This window comes from Ovis canadensis, chromosome 5 (assembly GCF_042477335.2).
Source record: "Ovis canadensis isolate MfBH-ARS-UI-01 breed Bighorn chromosome 5, ARS-UI_OviCan_v2, whole genome shotgun sequence".
NCBI classification, from domain to species: domain Eukaryota; kingdom Metazoa; phylum Chordata; class Mammalia; order Artiodactyla; family Bovidae; genus Ovis; species Ovis canadensis.
The window spans coordinates 70,586,775-70,608,179 of NC_091249.1; the positions used below are offsets into that span (position 1 = coordinate 70,586,775).

At 43.5% G+C, this 21,405-nt stretch overlaps 1 protein-coding gene across 11 annotated transcripts in view; it reads right to left on the reverse strand.

Moving 5' to 3' along the window:
• PPP2R2B (protein phosphatase 2 regulatory subunit Bbeta) overlaps nucleotides 1–21,405 on the reverse strand; it is a 478,597-nt gene that overhangs the window by 67,532 nt on the left and 389,660 nt on the right. For all 11 annotated transcript variants that reach the window (XM_069592340.1, XM_069592342.1, XM_069592347.1 and 8 more), the window contains one exon: nucleotides 8,075–8,252. In XM_069592340.1, coding sequence (XP_069448441.1) covers nucleotides 8,075–8,252 — 178 coding nt within the window. The remainder of the gene's footprint in view (nucleotides 1–8,074; nucleotides 8,253–21,405) is intronic.

Consider the following 21,405-nt stretch of genomic DNA (forward strand, 5'->3'; position numbering starts at 1 on the left):
TGATGGCAACACACTGAAAATCTCCAGAGAGGTCTCCGAGGGATCTTCCTCTCTTAAAAGCTTAAAAAAAGCCAATGTGCAAATACTCATGGAGGGCTTTGCCAATTGCTAGGCTCACTGTGAGAGGGCTGACAAAGAGACACATGGTGCCCCAGGAGGTGCTTTTGGATGTGTGTTGAGCTGCAAAAGACATGGGATAAGATGTCCTTTACAACTGTGGGTGGGGGGTACTTGAAAGTCCCATAACCACAGCCTCTTTCTTATTCATGTGACACAGAGCTTGAAATTTCTCCATTAGAAAATACTCAATACTTCCTTCAAAGGCCAATCCACGTGTTACTTTCTGTATGAAATGTTCCAGCCCTTCTTTCATGATCCTTCCTACCTATGTATCCATAGCACCTTGACCGTACCTCTAGGAATACACTTAAGATACTGTGATACAGGGCATTTTCCTGGAATGTAAGAGTGAGACAGTGACTCAGTGGTAAAGAATCCACCTGCCAATGCAGGAGAGGCATGTTCAATCCCTGGGTTGGGAAGATCCCCTGGAGAAGAAAGTGGCAACCCACTCCAGTGTTCTTGCTGGGGAAATCCCATGGACAGAGGGGCCTGGCAGGCTACACCCATGGGGCTGCAAAGAGTTGGACATGACTTAGCAACTAAACAACAAACAACAGGCCTAGATTTTAATCTCAAATCCTGTGGCCAGTTACTACCTAACTTTCATTTTAAATGCCTTTGAACTTGTGAATTTATCAACAAAGAAAGGAAGAAAACTATGGGAGATGATGTAATCCACCTGCTACTTCATAGAGGCACCCCTCCCCCACCCCCCAAAAAACTGTCAGTCTCATCCTCCCTAGTATGGTTACGTGTCTGTCTCCCTCTGTCCACATGCTCACTTTGGAAGCTCTGTGAAATGTTAACTTGGTAAAGCGCAACATTTCTAAAATGTTTCTGGTTGTGGTGGGGTAACAAGGTTCATTCTCTCAGGCGAATTGAGGGACAAAAGAGAGAAAGCAGCCACTCTGCACACACGTACAGGTTCTCGCGTGTTCAGCCCAACAGTGATCTACATGCTGTTATAATGGACTCTGCAGACCTGGTTAAAGGCCCCAGTCTGTTGACTTTAATAGAATCATAAGGGAGGTTATCCTGGGTGGGCCTGAACTAGTTTGTTGGAAGGCAGTTAAAGCAAGGTTTAGGTCTTCCTTGAGGAAGAGACCCCAACAGATGCTGAGACCACAGCTTCTCTCCCTTCCCTCTCACTCTTCCATCTTGACGGCCATATGTGAATGTGGCCTGTGGTGTTCCTGCCTTTGTGTTCCAACTTCTTGTGGTCTTTCTGCGCCTGACTGTTGGCCTTAAAGACTCTGGGTTTGTCAGGCTAATTCACTGTAATATGCCAATCTGTCTCTCTCTCTCCATACCTGCATATACCCTCTCCTACTGGTTTTGCTTCTCTGGTTGAATTCACCCTCCCTGTAGATGACAGGACTATGATATCAGGGATGGATTTTTTTATTCATCTTGGCATCTCCAGTGCACACCGAAGGTGCTCAGGAAACGTTGATGAGTTCTCATTAGCTATCTGCAGGGAACTCTACTCAATACTCTGTAACTATCTATATGTGAATGGAATCTAAAAAGAGTAGATATATGTATATGTATAACCGATTCACTTTGGTGTACAGCAGAAACTAACACAACATTGTAAATCAACTATATTCCAATAAAATAAAAATCTTTATATTTTTCTGGGTTTTAATTTATTCTTGTGACTTAGCCGTCATCTTTAGGGAAGGTTTTTTTTTTTTTTTTTTTTTTATGATGCAGAAGACTCACAGTAGGTCAATAGGCCAAGACACCAGGCCTGGATGTATGCATCCTCAGTTGCTCAGTTGTGTTCAACTCTTTGCAACTCCATGGACTGTAGGCCATCAGGCTCCTCCGCCTATGGGATTCTCAGGCAAGAATACTGGAGTGGGTTTCTATTTCCTCCTCCAGGGGATTTTCCCAGCCCAGGGATCGAACCCAATTTCTTATGTCTCCTGCACTGGCAGGCAGATTCTTTACCACTGCACCACCTGGGTGTAGGTCATTTAACCCGTGCTTTCCTTAGGAGAGAATGGGATCCAAGGAACAAGAATGGGATCCAGGGTAACAAGAATAGGGAACTTGAAATATGCCCCCAACAATAAAAGCTACTGTTTATAGTCTTCACTTTGTGCCAGGCACTCAGCTAAGTACTCTAATGACTACCTCATTTAAACCTCACAATAACCTTCTATTATCCCCATTAACTGATGAGGCAATTGAAGGCCAGAGAAATGTTAAAACACTTGTCAAGGTCACAGCTTTTAGGAGAGGAAGCTGGATTCAAATCCAGTGACTCTGACTCCAGAGTCTGCCTTCCCAAATACTAAGTGACATAACTCCAAGGAAGTTCAAGGAGCCCCAGAAGAAGTCTGCAGAGTTGCCTTCTCATCCTTTCTCCTGATAACATGAGGCTCAAAGGGCAGAGAAATCCCCAGTACCCCAAAGCCTTAGATCTGGTTTCAGATGCAGAGGGACAGCAACCACACAAGCAAGGCACCAGGCCTGGGAAAATCCACCAAGGTGGCATTTAATATGGCAAGGAAGGGGTTGCTCTGGTACACACATGCCAATGTGCTGGATGCGCCATAGGAAGGGATGCTCTGCTTTTACACTAAATGTCAGACTAAGATTGACATGTGCAGTTGTGGATAGGACTAAGAAGGAGCTGACCCTGGGCTCCTACGTAGTCCATTATGCAACTTGTTAAATAAATCCTTATCAAGTGAACGTAAAGATACAGTCCTTAGCAACTATATACTGAGCACCTAGTTGGTGCTAGGCACTGCATTAAGCCATGGGATAAAGCTGCAACAGCAGAGAAACTTGGGAAGCCCCATAGCTTCCTTCAAAGCCTGCCCAGAAAAATTCTACTGGGTTAAAAGGAAGGCTGCTGTCCATGGTACTAAAGTGACAGAAACTAGAAGCCAAAAGTTATGGTTATGATCAGGGAATCAAAATCCAAAAGGACCTCTCCTCAGTTGACAAGGGAGGCTGATGAAGAGGGGTGATAAAGACCAATTCAGAGATGAAGCACCCTGGAATCCAGTTGGTTTCTCCCAGAGAAATCCTCTGTCTCATGTTTGGAGACTGGGGTTACATAAGGTATGTCCTTTGCTCATGTTTCCAGCCTTGCTTACAAATTTACTTCACTCTCTGGACCTCCTTGAGTTCCACCAACACATCATGCTCCCTCCTACCACAGGACCTTTGTACATGATGGATTGATCTTTACCAAGTTAGCTCATGCTCATCTTCTTACAAATCTCAACTCAACAATCAGTTCCTCAGCAAAGCCTTCTTTTATTCCCTAGTCTACATCAGGTTTTAAAATATGCATTCACCAAACCATATTTCCTTTCTTTGCAGGGTTTACATCAGTTTTTAATTATATATTCATTAGTGTGATTATTTGATTAATGTCATTCTAAAGGCAGAAAATTTGTTTCTTTTTATTCTTGTATCCCCATGGCTTAATGCAGTGCCTAGCACAAACTAGGTCTCAGTATATAGTTGTGGAGGGCTGTATTACTTTTACTTGATATGGATTTATTTAATAGGTTCCAAAATGGACTAGGTAGAAGCCCAGAGTCAACTCCTTCTTAGAACTGAGAACAGAGTTCAAAGGATCCTAGGTATATCATACTTTTCATAATTAAGAAATATCCTTCCTTTATTGAAAAGTCAGGGCTGCCTTTTGCCCTAGAAAACCACTAATCTAGAAATGAGTTGTTATTGTCCTGATGTAGTTAACCCATTAAGGCCAAAGTCTGGCCATGTTATGCTAGAACCTGTTACACAAAACAGGGACAGGCTGACTATGGCTGGAAGGAAGAGGATACAAGACCAGGTGCCATAAGGCTAGGAATCTTTCCCTCTGATATGGTGCTAAACACAAGGCCTGGACCTCAGAGACCTTGCAGATATCTGGTAACTAGGATATAATGAGCAACATCTTGCAAAGAACACCAAACAGCAGAATTGAAGGGGGTGTCTAGAACTGAGAAGACCCAGATAATAAATTCAACAGAATAGAATCTACCCTTCTAACACTCAACTTTTCTAGTTTCCTTTTACTTTCAACAATAATTATGACTGTAGACTTCCCTGGTGGTCCTGTGGTTAAGAACTCCACCTGCCAAAACAGGGGACACGGGTTCGATCCTTTGTCCGGGAAGATTCCACATGCCATAAGGCAACTAAGCCCCTGCCCCATGACTCCTGAGTCAGTATTTAAAAGCCCATGAGCCACAACTACTGCAGCCCATGTGCCTGGAGCCGATGCTGTGCAACAGGAGAAGCCGCCGCAATGGGAAACCCATGCGGCACAACTGGAGAATCCCCACTTGCCACAACCAGAGAATGCCCAAGGGCAGCAACAAAGACCCAGTGCAGCAAGAGATAAATACAACTAAATAATCATTACGATAATTAGGATTGTGTGGTCCCTGTTAACTGATCATTTACTTAGCAAGGTACTTCCCTAAGCATATATGTACACATATATACGCATATGTATGAGTATATGTGCATGTTTATAAACACCTTTTACAAAATTTAAACAATCCTCTTTGATAGAGCTTTTCTCTACAGATCGTAATGTAGGGACTTGGCTGAGTTAAGAGCCATGTTAAAGCTTACACAGCCAGCAAGTAGTAGAGCTGGGTGAGAACTTTAGGCTTATTGGACTCCAAAGACTGTGTTCTCAAGCACAATGCCAATGTCACACCAAATGCTAGTCACTGGAAGCTATGACTTTAGAAAACCATATTGCAACCCCACTTGCCTTAATGGCTACTAGTACTTTTCTTTACATACACGCACTATGTAATTTAAATGGATTTTTCAGTATCTGTGATATCATAGGATATGACAGTTGTATTTTATAATATTCATTGTTATAAATATGTAATTATGAAGACAAACAACATCCACATAGAATTTAGAAGTAGCTTGCCTCCCATGTCAGGGTTACTCATACCACGCTTTGGGAATCCCACACGTTTCTATCCAGAACCATGTCTCTTCTGCCTCTTTCAGTGGAGAAGAAGCACCATGGAAATGACACTAAACAACATCTGATTTAAGAAGACCTGTCTGGTGGTTGGTGCTTTTCCAAGGCTGCTTTGAAAGACGGCCGCTTCCTACCCCAGAGGCGGCTGCACTTCAGAGACAGCAAGCTAAAGGGTCCAAGTTTGTATAGTCTGCTTAGTGCTCAGGGCGGTTTGGATGAAAATAACTATATAGATATCAGTTATCATCATTCTCATGATGACAATGATTATTTTACATATGGCTGTTTTAAGGGTGAATGGCATGGGCTCATTTGTATGCCAGCATCTGGCAGGCTGTCACACATCTGCAGAATATAACCTCAACTGTGCTATTAATACTTCCCCTTTGCATTCTCCCCAAGGCATCTGTCTCCTAAAGTGCCTAAAGAAACTTCGCTCCCTCTTGAAGCCCTAGAGGCAAAATTCAGAAAACATGTCACCTAGACTGGGGCAGCAGAAGCTCAGAGTGACAGCAGCTGAGCCTGAACAGATTTCTGGCTCTTGGAATAGACGTCAAGGCAGACAGGGAACCACCACCCACACTCGTTCTGTTAGCAGCTGCACTTCCAGGCAAAATCTGTGGGCAGATTCTCCTAGGCTCAGACAATATGTCCCATCTGCTCTGTGATCAACAAAAGATGTCAGTCATGGTCTTAGTGGTCAGCTCTCAGTCTCCATAATCCCCACCACTGGCTTAGAGCTGCCTTCCCTGAAAAGCCTTGGGAGACCCTTCTGTGGTGGAGACCTGGTGACTGAGCATCTAAACCAGGTCTTATTATTTATGTGCAACAGCTGTACCACATTTCCCAGCCAGCCTCACAGTTAGAGGTGCTCACGCGATTGAGTTCTAGCTAATGGAATGCATGCAATTTAGAACCTGGCTCATAGGAGTCTCCTTGTGTGGTCCGACACCATCTTCCTCTTCTGCTGTACAGATGCAGATGAGGCTTGGTGACACTGGGAACCACAAGATGGGAAGAACCTGAATCTCTGAATCACTGATTGGAGGAGGCTGCTTGCTGATGGAGATCAGCAATATTGGACTTTACAAGAGAAATAATCTTTCATATGCTTGAGCCATTATGGACTCTATTTCATATCAGAACATTCAGAGCTTTACTATAACTAATATACTCTTATGGTGAAATTGCCAGATTCTATTTCATTATCGATTATCTAATGGATTATCCCCACTTTAGTGACCTACTAGTAGTTCAAACTTGACATGTCCAATCAAATGGTAGTTTCTGTGTGTCAGAATATTCTAGGTACTGGGATACAGGAGTGGATCATACAAAGTTCCTTCTCTCATAAAATTCACATTCAAAGACAGGGAAACCCAAAATATACAAATTAAATAAAAAAGAAACAGTTACAAATAGTGACACGTGTTATGAAGTTAATAGGGATAGAAGGTTATTGGAGGTTGCTTGGGAGTTAGTGGGAGGAAGTGCCTCTGAGGAGGTGACAGGAGATTGAAGTCTATACGATGACATGTAAAAAGTTAGCCCTGGGGACTCTGGGGGCAAAGTATTCCAGGAAGATGGAACAACAAGCGCAGAGAATGGAAGGAAGAACAAGCATTACCGCGGAACAGAAAAGAGGTTAGGTGGCTGAAGAAGAGTGACCTAGGGGAGAGTGGTATGACAAGACAGCAAAGAGGGGGGCAGGGGCACGATCATGTGAAAGCTTACAGTCCAAAATTAAGAACTTGGACCTTATTCTAAGCTCAAAAGGAAACTGCCAGTGTGGTTTAGTCCTGGGAGGAATGATATACGAATTACATGTGGAAAGGCCCACTCTGTTATGTGGGACATGTATCGTGTAGGACAGCAAGAAAGAACAGAAGCCAGAGAGTAGATTACTGCAGTCACAAAGGTGAAAGAACCAGGGCCGGTACTAGTGTGGGTTGGCAGGAGTGGAGATGGAGAGAGATGAGTTGATTTGAGGTACATTTTAGAGGAAGCAAAGCCAGGGCTCACGGACAAACTGGGTTGCGGGGTGGACAGGCTGGTGACTGGGAGAAAGGATCAATATTGACTCTTACGTCAGTTACTCAGCTGCCTGGGTGGTGAAATCATTAACACTGGGAATTCAAGTGAAAAATCAGGTCTGTGGTGGGATGGACCACATGATAGGTATTGAATGAATGATTGATTTTAATATTAAATATAGGGTCAACATAGTAGGACGAGAATGCTGGGTCATCTACTCATTCAGCAGTTGTCTTGATTTCTTTAAATATGAGCTAAACAGAAGATAATAATAATTTCAATATGGGGTTGTTATATCCAATATAGTCTTGGTAGGGAGAGACTGAAGAAGTATGATGGGGACATGAGCATTGCTATTCAAGTCTGATTTTCTGATTTAGCTGTTACTTATACAGGAGTCCTCTGCCTGTGAAAATTCATCAAGCTGGACAGTTATGTGCACTTTTCAAAATGAGATTCTATATGTTAAGCTCCCAGCGCAGTGCCTGGAATTCAACAAATTCACTATTACTTTCATTATTATGATACAGTGAAAACCATCTCCTGTGCAACTGTGGTCCATAATGTAGATACAGGCCATTTGTGAATCCATCAACAAGAGGAAGGAACCTTACACTGAACTCTAGGGTCTGGCCTTATAGCTGATAAAGTTCTAATTCATGACACACAAATGCTTCTGCATAAAGGAAGTGATTCAGTGTTCTAACCCAAAGGTAGTCCTGGTTCACTACTTGCAATTCAATACCTCCCTAACTTTGGATGAAAGAGTATCACAGATGCCAATATAATTTAAAAGGGAACAGATCTCCACAAGTGCTAAGTCTTTGATAGTGATTAACCCTTTCTATTCCATTTCCTCCCAAGCTTGCTCATACCTGAATAGTCTTGATTCAAGCCAACTAGTTATTGGCCCCAAAGAAAGGATACTAAAACTCTGATTGGTTATTTCAAAGTTCCATAGGTTAATTCTCAGGTCATCAGCTGACATGTAGGTTTCATAGTCGCTGTTGACTGATATAGAGTTGATATGATATGTGTGCGCGTTGGCAAATACTCTTCGCGGGGTGGCCTCCACCATCAGGTCCATGGGTCTCAGGACAGGCACCTGGGATGCAAGAGAAAGAAATTGCTTCAGAACCAAAGCTCTTCATTAGGAAAGAGTGTGCGTGTTTATATCATTCATTATCACACACAAAATCACGACCACATCACATCAAAGGAGATCTAAGGTAGAGAAAGAGACGGATAAATTACATGCTGTTCCGATTCCCTTTGGTGCCTTTTAGTTTCATTCTTTTAAAAAAATGTCACCATCCCTTAGCCCTGATGGGCAATTTCATCCTTTATAGACTCTAAGATTTTTTTCAAGTGGCCTCCTCTCAGGGGAACAGCTGCCAGAGATGTTGTTCCAGATTGTTTGTTTTTTAAAACATGAAATCAATTTTCAAAAGGAAGTTGTAGAAATTTTTAGAAATGTCTAGTTCAACTGAGATTAAAATTTAGTCTTCATGGCTTTGGGAGCTTAGGCCCCATCCTGGTTCTATCTTTAATCTTTTAAAAATAATTTTGGGAAAGCATATAATCACCCGATTCTAGTAGCCCAAAATCAGTCATTAAAATATAGGGAACCCATTGTTTTATCTAGGAAGATCTTGGTTTAACCTGTATATCAACAAGGTAGTGTACACTGTCATGTCAAAACTGTCCTCATTTGGACGATAAATTATATGGTCATCTTACTGATATATGAAGGATACATAGTATTTGTTGAATGAATGAGAGAGAATACGTGAACAATTGTTATCTTCTTCTGGGTCAAAGAATCAGACAGTTACATAGTTTTGCACATGAGGGACTTTCCTGGTGGTCCAGTGATTAAGACTTCACCTTCTAATGCAGGGGGTACAGGTTCGATCCCTGGTTGGGGGGCGAAGATTTCACATGCCTTGTGACCCAAAAAAACCAAAACATAAAACAGAGGCGATATTGTAACAAATTAAAAAAAGACTTTAAAAATGGTCCACATCACAAAAATCTTAAAAAAAAAAAGTTGAAGAATTCAGAAGAAACATAGAATCCTATACAAATGTGGCACTGGATATCCTGGAAATCAGAGAAGCTTGAGATGTGGATGTAGGAAGAACCAGGGATCCTCTAAAAACCCGGAGTGGGATGGAAGGGAAAGTCTTCACAAGCCCTCTACCTTGCTGTGGATGATGGTTCTATAGCAGAGGCCCAGGGAAGGCAAAAACTAAGAGAGCTGGTTCTGACCACAGATTCACCCCTCACTGACAGGCTGTGTGAGCTTGAGCAATTATCTTGCCTCTTTTGGGCTCTGGTTATACTATCTGAAATATCCACTGTGCCCTACTTATCATGAAGGGTGGTTGGGATCTGTTGAGATGATTTGCCCTTCAGTTCAACCTTCTATTCACCCTTTCAACAACATTTTCTTGAGCTCTGTACAAGGTCCTAGTGTAGAGGGGCAGAGGGGACATTCAACTGGGGAGCCAGACCAGACACCTGCCTTCATCTGGCTGGCCCAGATGGTGGAGGCAGGTACGAAATCGTCTCATAATAAAATGTAGTAAGCACCCAAAAGGAGAGGAAATAGCACAAAGAAGGATTTAACCTAGTCATGGAGGTCTGGAGAGGTTTTGCTGAGGAAGTATGAACTGGATGACTTAAAGGATGAGAAGGGATTTACTAGGTCAGGAGGGTCAGGAGGAATGCTCCAGTCAGCGGAAAGAGCATGTGCAAAGGTCCTATGGTGAGGGTAACGCAAGAATGAAATATCAGTGGGTCAGTGTAGTTGAGACAGAGAGTGATGAGAACCACGGTGGGAGATGAAGTGACAGGGTAGGCAAGAGGCAGGCCCCCAAAGAGATTTTTGCCACCACCCTAAGATAAATGAAAGTGAAAAGTGAAAGTGTTAGTCAGTTGTGTCTAACTCTTTGTGAACCCATGGACTGTAGCCCACCAGCCCAAGAGATATGGGAAGAAATCAAAAGATTCTTCAATGATTTTGATATGATAAGGATCAAAGTTTCAGTGAGATCATTCCTGATGTAGTGGGGAGAACAAATTATAGAGGACGGATGAAGTAGAACTTTGAAAAGGAAGGTGCTATGCTGATACTATTCTGAGCTAAGGCTTTGTAATGGGTAAGAAGAGTGCCTTAGAAACTCTCCCACACATATTTAATGGGCACTGACTGTGTCAATCATCCTGCAAGCCCCACTTCAGGAAATTCTTTTGACAACTCTGTGAAACAGTAGTAGTACAAAGTACTATGATAAAGAGAAAACTCAGGCTCAGAGAAGCTAAGTCAGTGGCCCAGAATTGCCCAGCTGTAGGAAACATAGTCTGAATATGATTGCAGAGTCTATCTGACTGCAAAGCTAGTGCTTTTCCCACTGTATCACACCACACTCAGATATTATACATGATAGGAAGTGATAAATGCTCTGTAAGGGACATGAGTACAGGGCCCATAGAATTTATGGAGTTGATAGAATTATGGGCAGTAATAAAGGTAGTGGTAGTTGTAGAATTCTGCGGTTAAGCTGCTTCTAGAAATCTTAATTTGGGGTTGGAGATGTCCATGGCATTTGAATAGGGTGTCTATTCCATGCGCTTTCATAGATACATGCCCTGCTTTGAGGTTTGTCACAAAGGAATTCCCTACCTGGAGCTTTTGAGCTCTGTACTCCCCTACTTCCGCTCACCTCCCCAAGGTAGTGGCGCTGAAAGCAGGTTCCCCAGGGCTAGGGAAGCAATGGAATCTGTGAGGACTTCCTGGGGCTTTGCCTAAACTCTTCCCTGGGCCTCCTTCATTACCCTCACTGTCTGCACAGGCTTCCTGTGGCTGTGGCAATGCAGGGAGGGAACATGACAGCTAGGATCAAGAGGCATTACCAAGTGGGGGCTGCCAGCTCAAAGCTTCAGCTTTATGTGACAGGCCTGCCTGCTAATTCAGGCTGACATACTCCATGATGTAGCACTTAATGGGGAGGCTCTGGGTAGGTATCTGGGGAGGGAGCGCTAATGCTCTGCCCAGATAAGCCAGGCGACAACCATCACTCGTGATGTTCCAACACCCTCCCCACGCCCAGGTCAAGGCTGTTCACTGTCCAGGGACACCGTGTCAAAGGAGGAAGGAGGAGGGAAGGTGGTTCAAGCTTACCAACTGGACAGGATGACCAGTTAGGAAACCTCGCTGGGACTGTGTTTCCTATCTGCTCTGGATACATGCTCTTTCTGGGGCCAGGCAGGGAGAAGAGTGGGATAAGGTTCCCTGAGTTCAGCCCATGGACAATCATTTGGGTCTTCCCTGTAAGATCAGGGAGGGCTTCTTGTACTAGCAGTCACTAGTTAAAGCAACCCTGCCCTTCAGCCCTATCAGTAGCCGACCTCACGAGGAAGACTCCTTGTTTGCCATTTTACGGGGGAGGTGAAATATCCTGTCTGACGTCACACAGAGAGGAAGGAGCGGAGCGGAACTGGGACAATGTAGTTTCAGGGTGAGCCCAGAGAACTGCTGCTGCAAAAGAAATGCTTAGGACGAAATACGAAAAGGCCACTTTTGCAAGTCAAAAATGGTCACATGTCAATAACTTGATGTGGTTCAGGCTAACACTCTGGAAGGACTCTGTGCCATCTGGATGTGACACTGACTCGTGAAACACTGAGTCGTGGAAGGACCCTGGAGGCTCCTTCGAGGCTGTCACATGATGTGTGTGTGTCGGGGGGGGGCACAGTGGGAGGCCGTGGTGTCTAGGCCTTACGACCTTCACCATTCTTGGTAATATGTTTGGATTCTCACATCTTGCTTAAGTAACTATGGATAAGGAAAGTTTGAGACCAACCACCACAGACAGTTCCTGAATTCTGCAGATGAGGAAGTCAGGAACCCCAGAGGTGACGTGCCATGTCCATGGTCACCCGGTGGGGGTTGCCAGCACAACCCGACTTTCTGCCACTCATCCGATCGCTTCCTCTGTCCCGATACCAGGTGCCTGAGCTGTTCTCCACAGGACCTGACAAACTGCAGGATCAAGCCAGGACCTTCAACTGGTGGTTCAAACCCTCTTTTTTGCACTATCTCGGCAGTGGCTGTGGGGCGAGACCCCCTGAGACAAGGCTGGTGCTCCAGTAGGCTTGCGAATGAGAACGGGGCCAGCCTTGGCCCTTGGAGGCCGCAGGTGGCCAAGGACTGTGCTGCTGGAATCCTTGCCCCTCCCTAGGCACCCCACACTCCTCCCCAACCCTGATTCAGTTTCAACTCATAGCCCTGAGCATGATTGCAAAGCATAAGCAACGCAGCCTGGTTGTCAAGACAACCGGTACTCTGTTAGAGTAGCCACCAAATAAAGTTTCACAGACCAAGAGAGCAGCCTCAGAGTCTATCCTTCCACGAGGCTTATAGACATCTATGTCAGCTGGATATTAGTGGGATGTGGGGAACCCCAGGGTGCCCTGGGGCTCCTTCTCCACATGATTCAGGGCTCTGTTCAATGATCACCCCTTGAGAGAGGTCTTCTGTGCCCCTACCCCTACCCCACCTCACATGGCACATCCTCCACTCACCATCCTCTGACCCAGCTTACTGCTAATAAAGTTAAGCAACTCTTAAACAGTTCATCAGCGAATCCTCATCAGTAGCCTATGATTTAGCTCAGTGAATATGATCTCTGCTGCACAGATAAGGAAATGACCAGAGAGGTTAAGTAATTCATATCAAGTCACACAGCTCATGCTTAGGCCTGTCACTCCTTGACTCTGAAGTCTAAGTCCTTGGCCACTCTGTCCTCTGGGCCTGAAGGGGCACACTTGGGTGTGTGGGAGAGACAAGTGAGTACACGGGTGTTTCAGTGTAGGGCGTCTGGCTGTAATGGACATCAGCAGACACTGCCCAGGGCAGTGTCAGCTAAATGGGTTTGTATCTGCTTGGGGAGCACAAAGGAGACCTCAGAAAGGAGAGGACTGCTGAGCGAGCGGGAGGTGATGGGTTTGTGGGAATCCACCAGGTGAAAGTGGGGGACGAGGAGGAGAGGGAGCGGTGCTTCAGTTGGGGAGACCAGTATGTGCAGAGCTCAGATGGGAGGGAGGAAAGTACAAGGTGAAGAGTGTGATTCCGTGGGTTTCTGGGCATGGAGGGGGTGGGCAGTGATTTTGTCTTCACTCAAAATGCAAAATAAATTCTTCCTCCACATCAGACATGAAGAAAAACCTGAGCTTGGTGAGGGGATGGAGAACTGATGAGAGTGGAGCGGGGATGGGAGGCCTCCCTTGGGGACGGGATATTTGAGCTGAGAGCCGAATGTAGGGAGATCAGCAGCCACGTGGCGCTCTGGAGAACAGCATTCCAGGCAGAGGAAACAGCAAGTGCAAAGGCCCTGAGGTTGGAAAGTGCTCAGAGGATAGAAGGAACAGGGAAGGGCCTCTGTGGTTGGAGAGGATTGAGCAGGGAAGACAGTGGCAGGAGATGGAAGATCAGAAGTCAGGGCTGGGTCACAGGTGTGATTGTGGGGATAGGAAGATCACTGGCTGCCCAATACTGACCCCTCCCTGTTAAGAAAGCCCTTCCTCGTTGCTCTCTCTCCCTTCTTTCTCCCCACCTTCCGTTTTTCTCTACCCATCTTTCAGTCTTCCTCCTTCACACCTTTCTCATTATCTTTCCTGCCTCTGGTCTTGGGAAACACAAGACCATCTTTCACCTCCCAGAATCCATTTACTAACGAAATGAATGTCACTGTCATTTGGTTTATTCGGTGACCTTGGTGGTGATGCATCACAGTCTTCTGTGGCACCTAAGTGGGTGTCAGCAGATCACAGAGGCCCCTTTGGAGACACATGGAGAAAGGGGGACACAGTCCTGGAAGCCCCTGAGGGCCCCTACTTTACATGACATCTGTGAAAATGCACAGCCGGGGAGGGGCTGGAGGTGAGGGCTCCTCACAGAGAAAAAACCACAGCTGTGCTCACCATGGCAACCTCCAGAGCCTCCATAAGTTGACAGATTCATGGCAAGAGCCTGAGAGAGAAGAGATGGCTGGAGAGGAGCTCAAGAACAGAGGAAAAGTTGCAGCTATGGAGAAGGGAGAGAGAGGAGGCCACTGGTACAAGGATGTGCACGGATTCCAGCTGTTCGGTAACTTTGGGTTGAACCTGACCGAGTTCAGCACACAAATGTGAATACCCTTGGATACTAAGTACAATCAACAGAATTGACATGACTGGGCCTTTTGAAAAAATTGCTACCAACTTACATCCATGTTTGCTTATATTTCCTTGTCAATATTCAACAGATGCTCCCCACCCTCCCCAATAACTAAGATTACTCTCTACTGAGAATGATAGCATATATTCAGACGAGGGGGTTAGGGGGGTTCTGTGTCATCAGTTAGGAAGTTGACATAGCAATGTCATGACCACATGCTGGCCCCAGATAAAACCTTCCCCAAACATTTATTAACCATTTACTATATGTTGGACAGTCAACACAGAGTATTCTTATGAAGCTTAGTGGGGGCAGAGAATACGCAACCCCCTACCCACTCCTTCTTGTTCATAATCAGCTCTTTTGGGAAGCTAAAACCATGTTTGTTTGATCTAGACAAGCAAGAGATGGGAGCTGTCCACCTTTTCCTTGGTGCAGGGAACTCTGACCCCAGTGCTCTGGGACCACAGGTTTAAGGACTCGTGGGGTCTCGGCTGACTATGCCATTCCATCTAGAAGCACTAAATGGTAAAGCTGGAGGAAAGGGTAGAAAGTTCCAGATTTCAGCCTCACTTCATGTTCACCATCATGCCTTTCCTGGACTTCCTTTAAGAAATATCTTCTGTGATTCTCCAAAGACAATTACTGTAAGTTTGGGATAAAGCCAACAGTTAAAAAGCACTCAGACTTCATAGTCAAGGAAGAGGGAGTGAGTCATCTTGAAGATGGGAGAGCCATTGGGTCCTGCTATAAATATCCCTGTTTCAAAGCGACCCAGCTAAGCAGTGCAGGGGAGCTGTCTTCAAACGGGAGAATGTGATGACTTCCTAAGAACTTTGTGAAATAGTTTTAAAGGAAACCATGACTTAGTGGTGAAGAATCCGCCTACCAATGCAGGAGACCTGGGTTCAATCCCTGGGCCAGGAAGATCCCCTGGAGAAGGAAATGGCAACCCACTCCAGTATTCTTGCCTGGAAATCCCCATGGACAGGAACCTGGTGGGCTACAGGCCATGGGGTCACAAAGAATCAGGTACAACTTAGCAACTGAACGACAACAAACAATATACTTTCCTTCCTAAAATCAAATTATGTCAGGATATACCCACAGTCGAGGTTCTCATTCTCATCTTTGGAAAAGAAAGATAAACCTTCCCCATCCTGAATCTTGCTGGGGTGTGTTATCCATGGTATAAAACACTTCAGGGAGGGACAGATGACATCTTTAATCAAAGCCCCACAAATGACCCCATCACCCAGCTCATTATCACATGAATTTCTAACAAGATTTCTAAAAAAATAATTCTAATAAAATTAAAATCTCAAAAATTATAACTTGAAATTCTAATAAAATCAGAATTGTGTTTTATGCTGTTTTGGTCAATTGTGTCCCATTAATAATTTTGGAGATAATTAAACCCAGAAGAGAATTTTAAAGCTTTATAGTTATACATTCACGGGGAGGGAAAAACCTATTTTTGTTATAGAAATGATCAAAAAGAGTTTTCAACATTTATTTGGAGGAAGTTGCAGTGAAAACACAAAATTAAAGAAGAAAAAGGAACAATGTAAAGTTATGACTTTTAAAGAAATTTATTCCTTATTCTTTTAATGGATATTGATGGGTATCCAGTTACAATGGTGTTTAAATTTCACACATTAAAAAGGTGATATAACAGTTTTATTTTAAACTGCCTATGTTCAAAATACTTCTGAAGCCACATCCTCTGTTACGTATTTAATGCTATGATGGAAGCGCTTAGCTGCCTACTGAAAGATGCTCAGGAAGGTACGTGGTTATTCAAAATTCTTCTAGGCGGCACACAAGCACAAAATTTGAAGTTATGTGGTGTTAGAGAGTTTTCAGAGTCAGGTAGACCTGGCCTTGAATCCTGGTTGGGCTATTTACCAGCCACATGGCCCTGGGCTTCTTACTTCACCTTTCTCCACGTCAAGACTCTCTTCCATAATGTTACAGATAGCATTCCTCTATAGCTTTGCCAAGAAAACTTAGCCCAGGGCCTGATACATACCGTCTACCAAAGAGACATTTCTGGAGAGCTTACTTTTTGCCAAACTGTGCTAAACACTTTATGCTCACTATGTTATTGAATCCTTACTGTGATCTTCAGAGGTAAGTACTAATATTCTTCCCACTTTACAGGTATGGATCTTGAAGCAAAGGAAGTGGTGAAACTTGCTCAAGGTCATACAAATACCAAGAGATGGCATTACCCTTGTTGGCAGTCTGGCTACAGCCCCTATGATCGTTATTACTAGAATCCTTCCCATGAACTTCGAGTTGTAGGAAAAAAATAGTCCATCCTGAGAGATTGCCTAGGGAAGATTTTCTGACTTCTATTGGCTTCAGAGTGTAGACATCCCTTTTATCCACCCAGGGAATTCAGTCATGATTACAGAACTTAGCATTGCTCAGGAGAAGTGGCTAGTGGGATAACTGGTCACTGGGTAGCAATTAACTTTGTTGGTGGAAAAAAAAAGCGGAAGGCTTTTCTGGTTAGGAGTTTTCCTAATAGCTTCTGTCCACATTGTCATGAAAACCTTGAACAATATGGTTGTTCATCCAATTATCAAACCAACCTGGGGGGCAGAGTCTGGCATTCTGTGTACCCATTATCAAAGGGTAATTTGGTGTAACAAACCAAATCGAGTACGTACAAAGACTGTCAAATAAAATAAACCACTCACAAATTAAATTACTTCCCATTTTCAGTGGGAAGAATGCCAGTCACTTTTCATCTTAAAAAATATGCATCTTAATTCCATTTTTTAAAGAACATGAAAAGAAGCATTTAAAGGCCTCTTGTGCAGTCTGTATGGAGCAAGGTCCACCCTCCCTAGGAACATCTCTCTGGGTCCTGCGACACTTTCTCTCAGAGAATTAATGGAGCATTAAGCCTCACCCTGGTTAAAAAAAATAATAAAAAAACTTGTTTCCTCCAAGGATCAGTGGTGGATGGAGTTCAGAAAGCAGGAGTGAGAGGTTGGCTCTGGTTTATAACGACATATTAGAGCTGTTGTTTCCAGAATGAAACTGCCACTCAACACCACCCCGCCAAACCCCCAGGGAATCCTATCCAAATAATATAATTTTTAGATTTCCCAGATCACACCCTTCAACAGCCTCAATATGTCCCTGAGTTCTTCTTTTACTGGCTTTGTCATATGGATTGAAATAAGCCTGAGAGGAAAAACCCCTTTGGAGCAAATCAGGCTTTGTGCTTCAGGGTCTTAAATATCTGAGAATTATATTCTTTCATTTGACAAACATTTATTAAGTGCCAATCACTGCTTTGTGTGGTACGTGTATCGGTGAACAAAAGCAGGTTGGTTGTGGCACTTAAAATCTAATAGGGAAGAAAGAAGTTAGTGTCTCAAGGTAGACACATTGTTACAAACTGCCTAGGATGCTATAGAAAGATGTGTATTGCTTCAAGAGAGGCAAAATTATTCTTTCATTAAAAGAAATAGGGGCTCTAATTTAGATTGGGGAATCAGGTAAATTGTTTTTTGAAGTGACAGCTCACCCCCCCAAAAACAGAGCCATAAGCATTCTCTATATAAATGGTTCTTCACTGGAGGCCAAATTGCCATCTGACACTGTCTGGAGATAGTTTTGATTGTCAGAATGGGGTGTATGCTATTGGGTAGAGGCCAGGGATGATGCTAAAAGCCCTGCAATGTACAGGTCAGCCTTTAGCAGCAAAGAATTACCTGGATCAAAAGGTTAAAGTTCTGAGACTGAGAAATCAGTTCTTAAGAAAATATTTCTGGAAAGACTCTAAATCAAGGGTGGATAAAAGAAACTCAATATTAACTTCCACAATCAGCAGAAAAAAGTTTCAGTTCATAAATATGTTCTGGTTTAAAAAGTCCATATATATATATACATACATATATATATATATATATATATATATGCACACACACACACACACACTCACACACACACACACGAAGGATCTATCTCTCAAAGGCTTATCCCTTATTGCCAACTACAAGAATAACACACAACCCATAAAACATGCCTGGGGAATTAATACATATTTTTTAAACTCAATGCATTGAAGATGATTTTTATAGCAGACTAACAATTTCATGCTCTCAGTGTCTTTGACTTCTTTTGGCCTCTCTACAAAAAAAGAGAGGGAAAATATCTTTCGCTCTGAAGATAAACTCAGTATCTAATTACCAGCCCATGCAGCAGCCTGTAATTCTGCCAGTTTTATCTTTTTTTTTTTCTCCCAGACACTTCCATTTTCTGCCAACATTGCTATTTCTCAAAGTGTGCTTCCCTGTACATTGCCTTTCCTGTTATTTCCCTTGATGTTTCACATTGTGCAATTCCACAGGAAAAAAGGAGACATCTTAAAATATCACAGTAGAGGAAAATTTCAGTTAACATTTATAGGTGGGGAAGGGGATGGGATGGGAAGAGGCAGTGGTTTAATTTTTAGTTAGTTTGGTTAGGATTAATCACAACAATTGTTTTTTTTTTTTTTTAACTGCTGTTGATGGAACTATTTCTGAACTCTTCCCATATACTTTCTCCTGTTAACAACTGGGATAAGAATCACTGAATCTTTGATAACCAAGTATCAACAAGACCTCAGGAGGGTCACACTATATTCTGTCATTTATTACCGTGGCTTCCACAGATCGAAGACGGTAAGTATAAATTTGATATAAACTTTAAGAATCTTAGAGCTGGAAGTTACCTGAGAAGTCATTACATGGAAAAGGTGTGTGTGTATACAAAGAGGACTCTCTAAGAGCTCTGAAACACAGCCTTTCATAAGTATAAGCAAAGCTGTTAGACGATGCAACAAAGCTGTGTCAGTTCTGCCTCCTACCAACAGATGGCAGTAGTGGTTACCAGTGATATTCTGAATCAGAAACGAAGTGACTTTTCAGGATTGCATTGTCTGGTTCCCATCCCCGGGTGTACATTAGAATCAAATGAGACTTCTAATTAAAAACTGATGCCTGGGGCCCTCCACTGGGTGGTGGTGGTGGGGAGAGTGTTGTTAAGTCAGAATGCCTGGAGGGTGGAATCCAAGTACTAGCGTTTTGAAAGCCCCTGTGATCGATCACTCACCTCGAGCCAGACATCTTGGAGTGTGAAGTCAAGTGCGCCTTAGTAAGCATCACTACAAACAAAGATAGTGGAGGTGATGGAATTCCAGTTGAGCTATTTCAAATCCTAAAAGATGATGCTGTGAAAGTGCTGCACTCAATATGCCAGCAAATTTAGAAAACTCAGCCGTGGCCACAGGATTGGAAAAGGTCAGTTTTCATTCTAATCCTAAAGAAGGGCAACGCCAAAGAATGTTCAAATTACCACACAATGGCACTCATTTCACATTCTAGCAAAGTAATGCTCAAAATTCTTCAAGTTAGTCTTCAACAGTACATGAACTGAGAACTTCCAGATGTTCAAGCTAGATTTAGGAAAGGCAGAGGAACCAGAGATCAAATTGCCAACATCCGTTGAATCATAGAAAAAGCAAGAGAATTCCAGAAAAACATCTACTTCTGCTTCATTGACTACTCTAAAGCCTTTGACTGTGTGGATCACAACAACATGTGGAAAATTCATTAAAGAGATGGGAATACCAGACCACCTAACATGCCTCCTGAGAAACAAGAAGCAACAGTTAGAACTGGACACACAACAATGGACTGGTTCAAAATTGGGAAGGGAGTATGTCAAGGTTGTATATTGTCACTCTGCTTACTTAACTTATATGTAGAGTACATCATGGCAAATTCTGGGCTGGATGAAGTACAGGCTGGAATCAAGATTGCTGGGAGAAAAATCAATAACCTCAGATATGCAGATGATACCACCCTTATGGCAGAAAGCAAAGATGAACTAAAGAGCCTCTTGAAGATGAAAGAGGAGAGTGAAAAAGTTGGCTTAAAACTCAACATTTAAAAAATGATGATCATGGCCTCTGGTCCCATCAGTTTAGTTCAGTTGCTCAGTTGTGTCCAGCTCTTTACTACCTCACAGACAGCAGCATGCCAGGCTTCCCTGTCCATCACCAACTCCTGGAGCTTGCTCAAACTCATGTCCGTCAAGTCAGTGATGCCATCCGGCTATCTCATCCTCTGTCATCCCCTTCTCCTGCCTTCCGCTTTTCCCAGGATCAGGGTATTTTCCAATGAGTCAGTTCTTCACATCAGGTGGCCAGAGTATTAGAGCTTCCATCTCAGCATCAGTCCCTCCCATGTATATTCAGGATTTATTTCCTTTAGGATTGACTGGTTTGATCTCCTTGCAGTCCAAGGGACTCTCAAGAGTCTTCTGTAATACCACAGTTCAAAAGCATCAATTCTGGTCTCATCAGGTCAAGACAAACAGATGGAGAAACAAAGGAAACAGTGACAGACTATTTTCTTGGGCTCCAAAATCAGATGGTGACTGCAGACATGAAATTAAAAGACATTTGCTCCTTAGAAGAAAAGCTGTGACCAACCTAGACAGCATAGTAAAAAGCAGAGACATTACCTTGCTGACAAAGGTCCATATAGTCAAAGCTATGGTTTTTTCCAATAGTCGTGTTTGGATGTGAGTTTTGGACCATTAAAGAAAGCTGAGTGCCGAAAAATTGATGCTTCTGAACTCTGGTGTTAGAGAAGACTCTTGAGAGTCCCTTGGACTGCAAGGAGATCAAACCAGTCAATCCTAAAGGAAATCAATCCTGAATATTCATTGGAGGGACTGATGCTGAGGCTGAAGCTCCAATACTTTGGCCACCTGACGCAAAGAACTGACCCATTGGAAAAGACCCCGATGCTGGGAAAGATTGAAGGCGGGAGGTGAAGGGGACGACAGAGGATGAGACGGCTGGATGGTATCACTGACTCAATGGACATAAGTTTGAGCAAGCTCCAGGAGATGGTGAAGGACAGGGAACCCTGGCGTGCTGCAGTCCATGGGGTTGCAAAGAGTTGGACATGACTGAGCTACTAAACAACAAGAAGGGATCAATATGTAGAGCCAAAGCTAA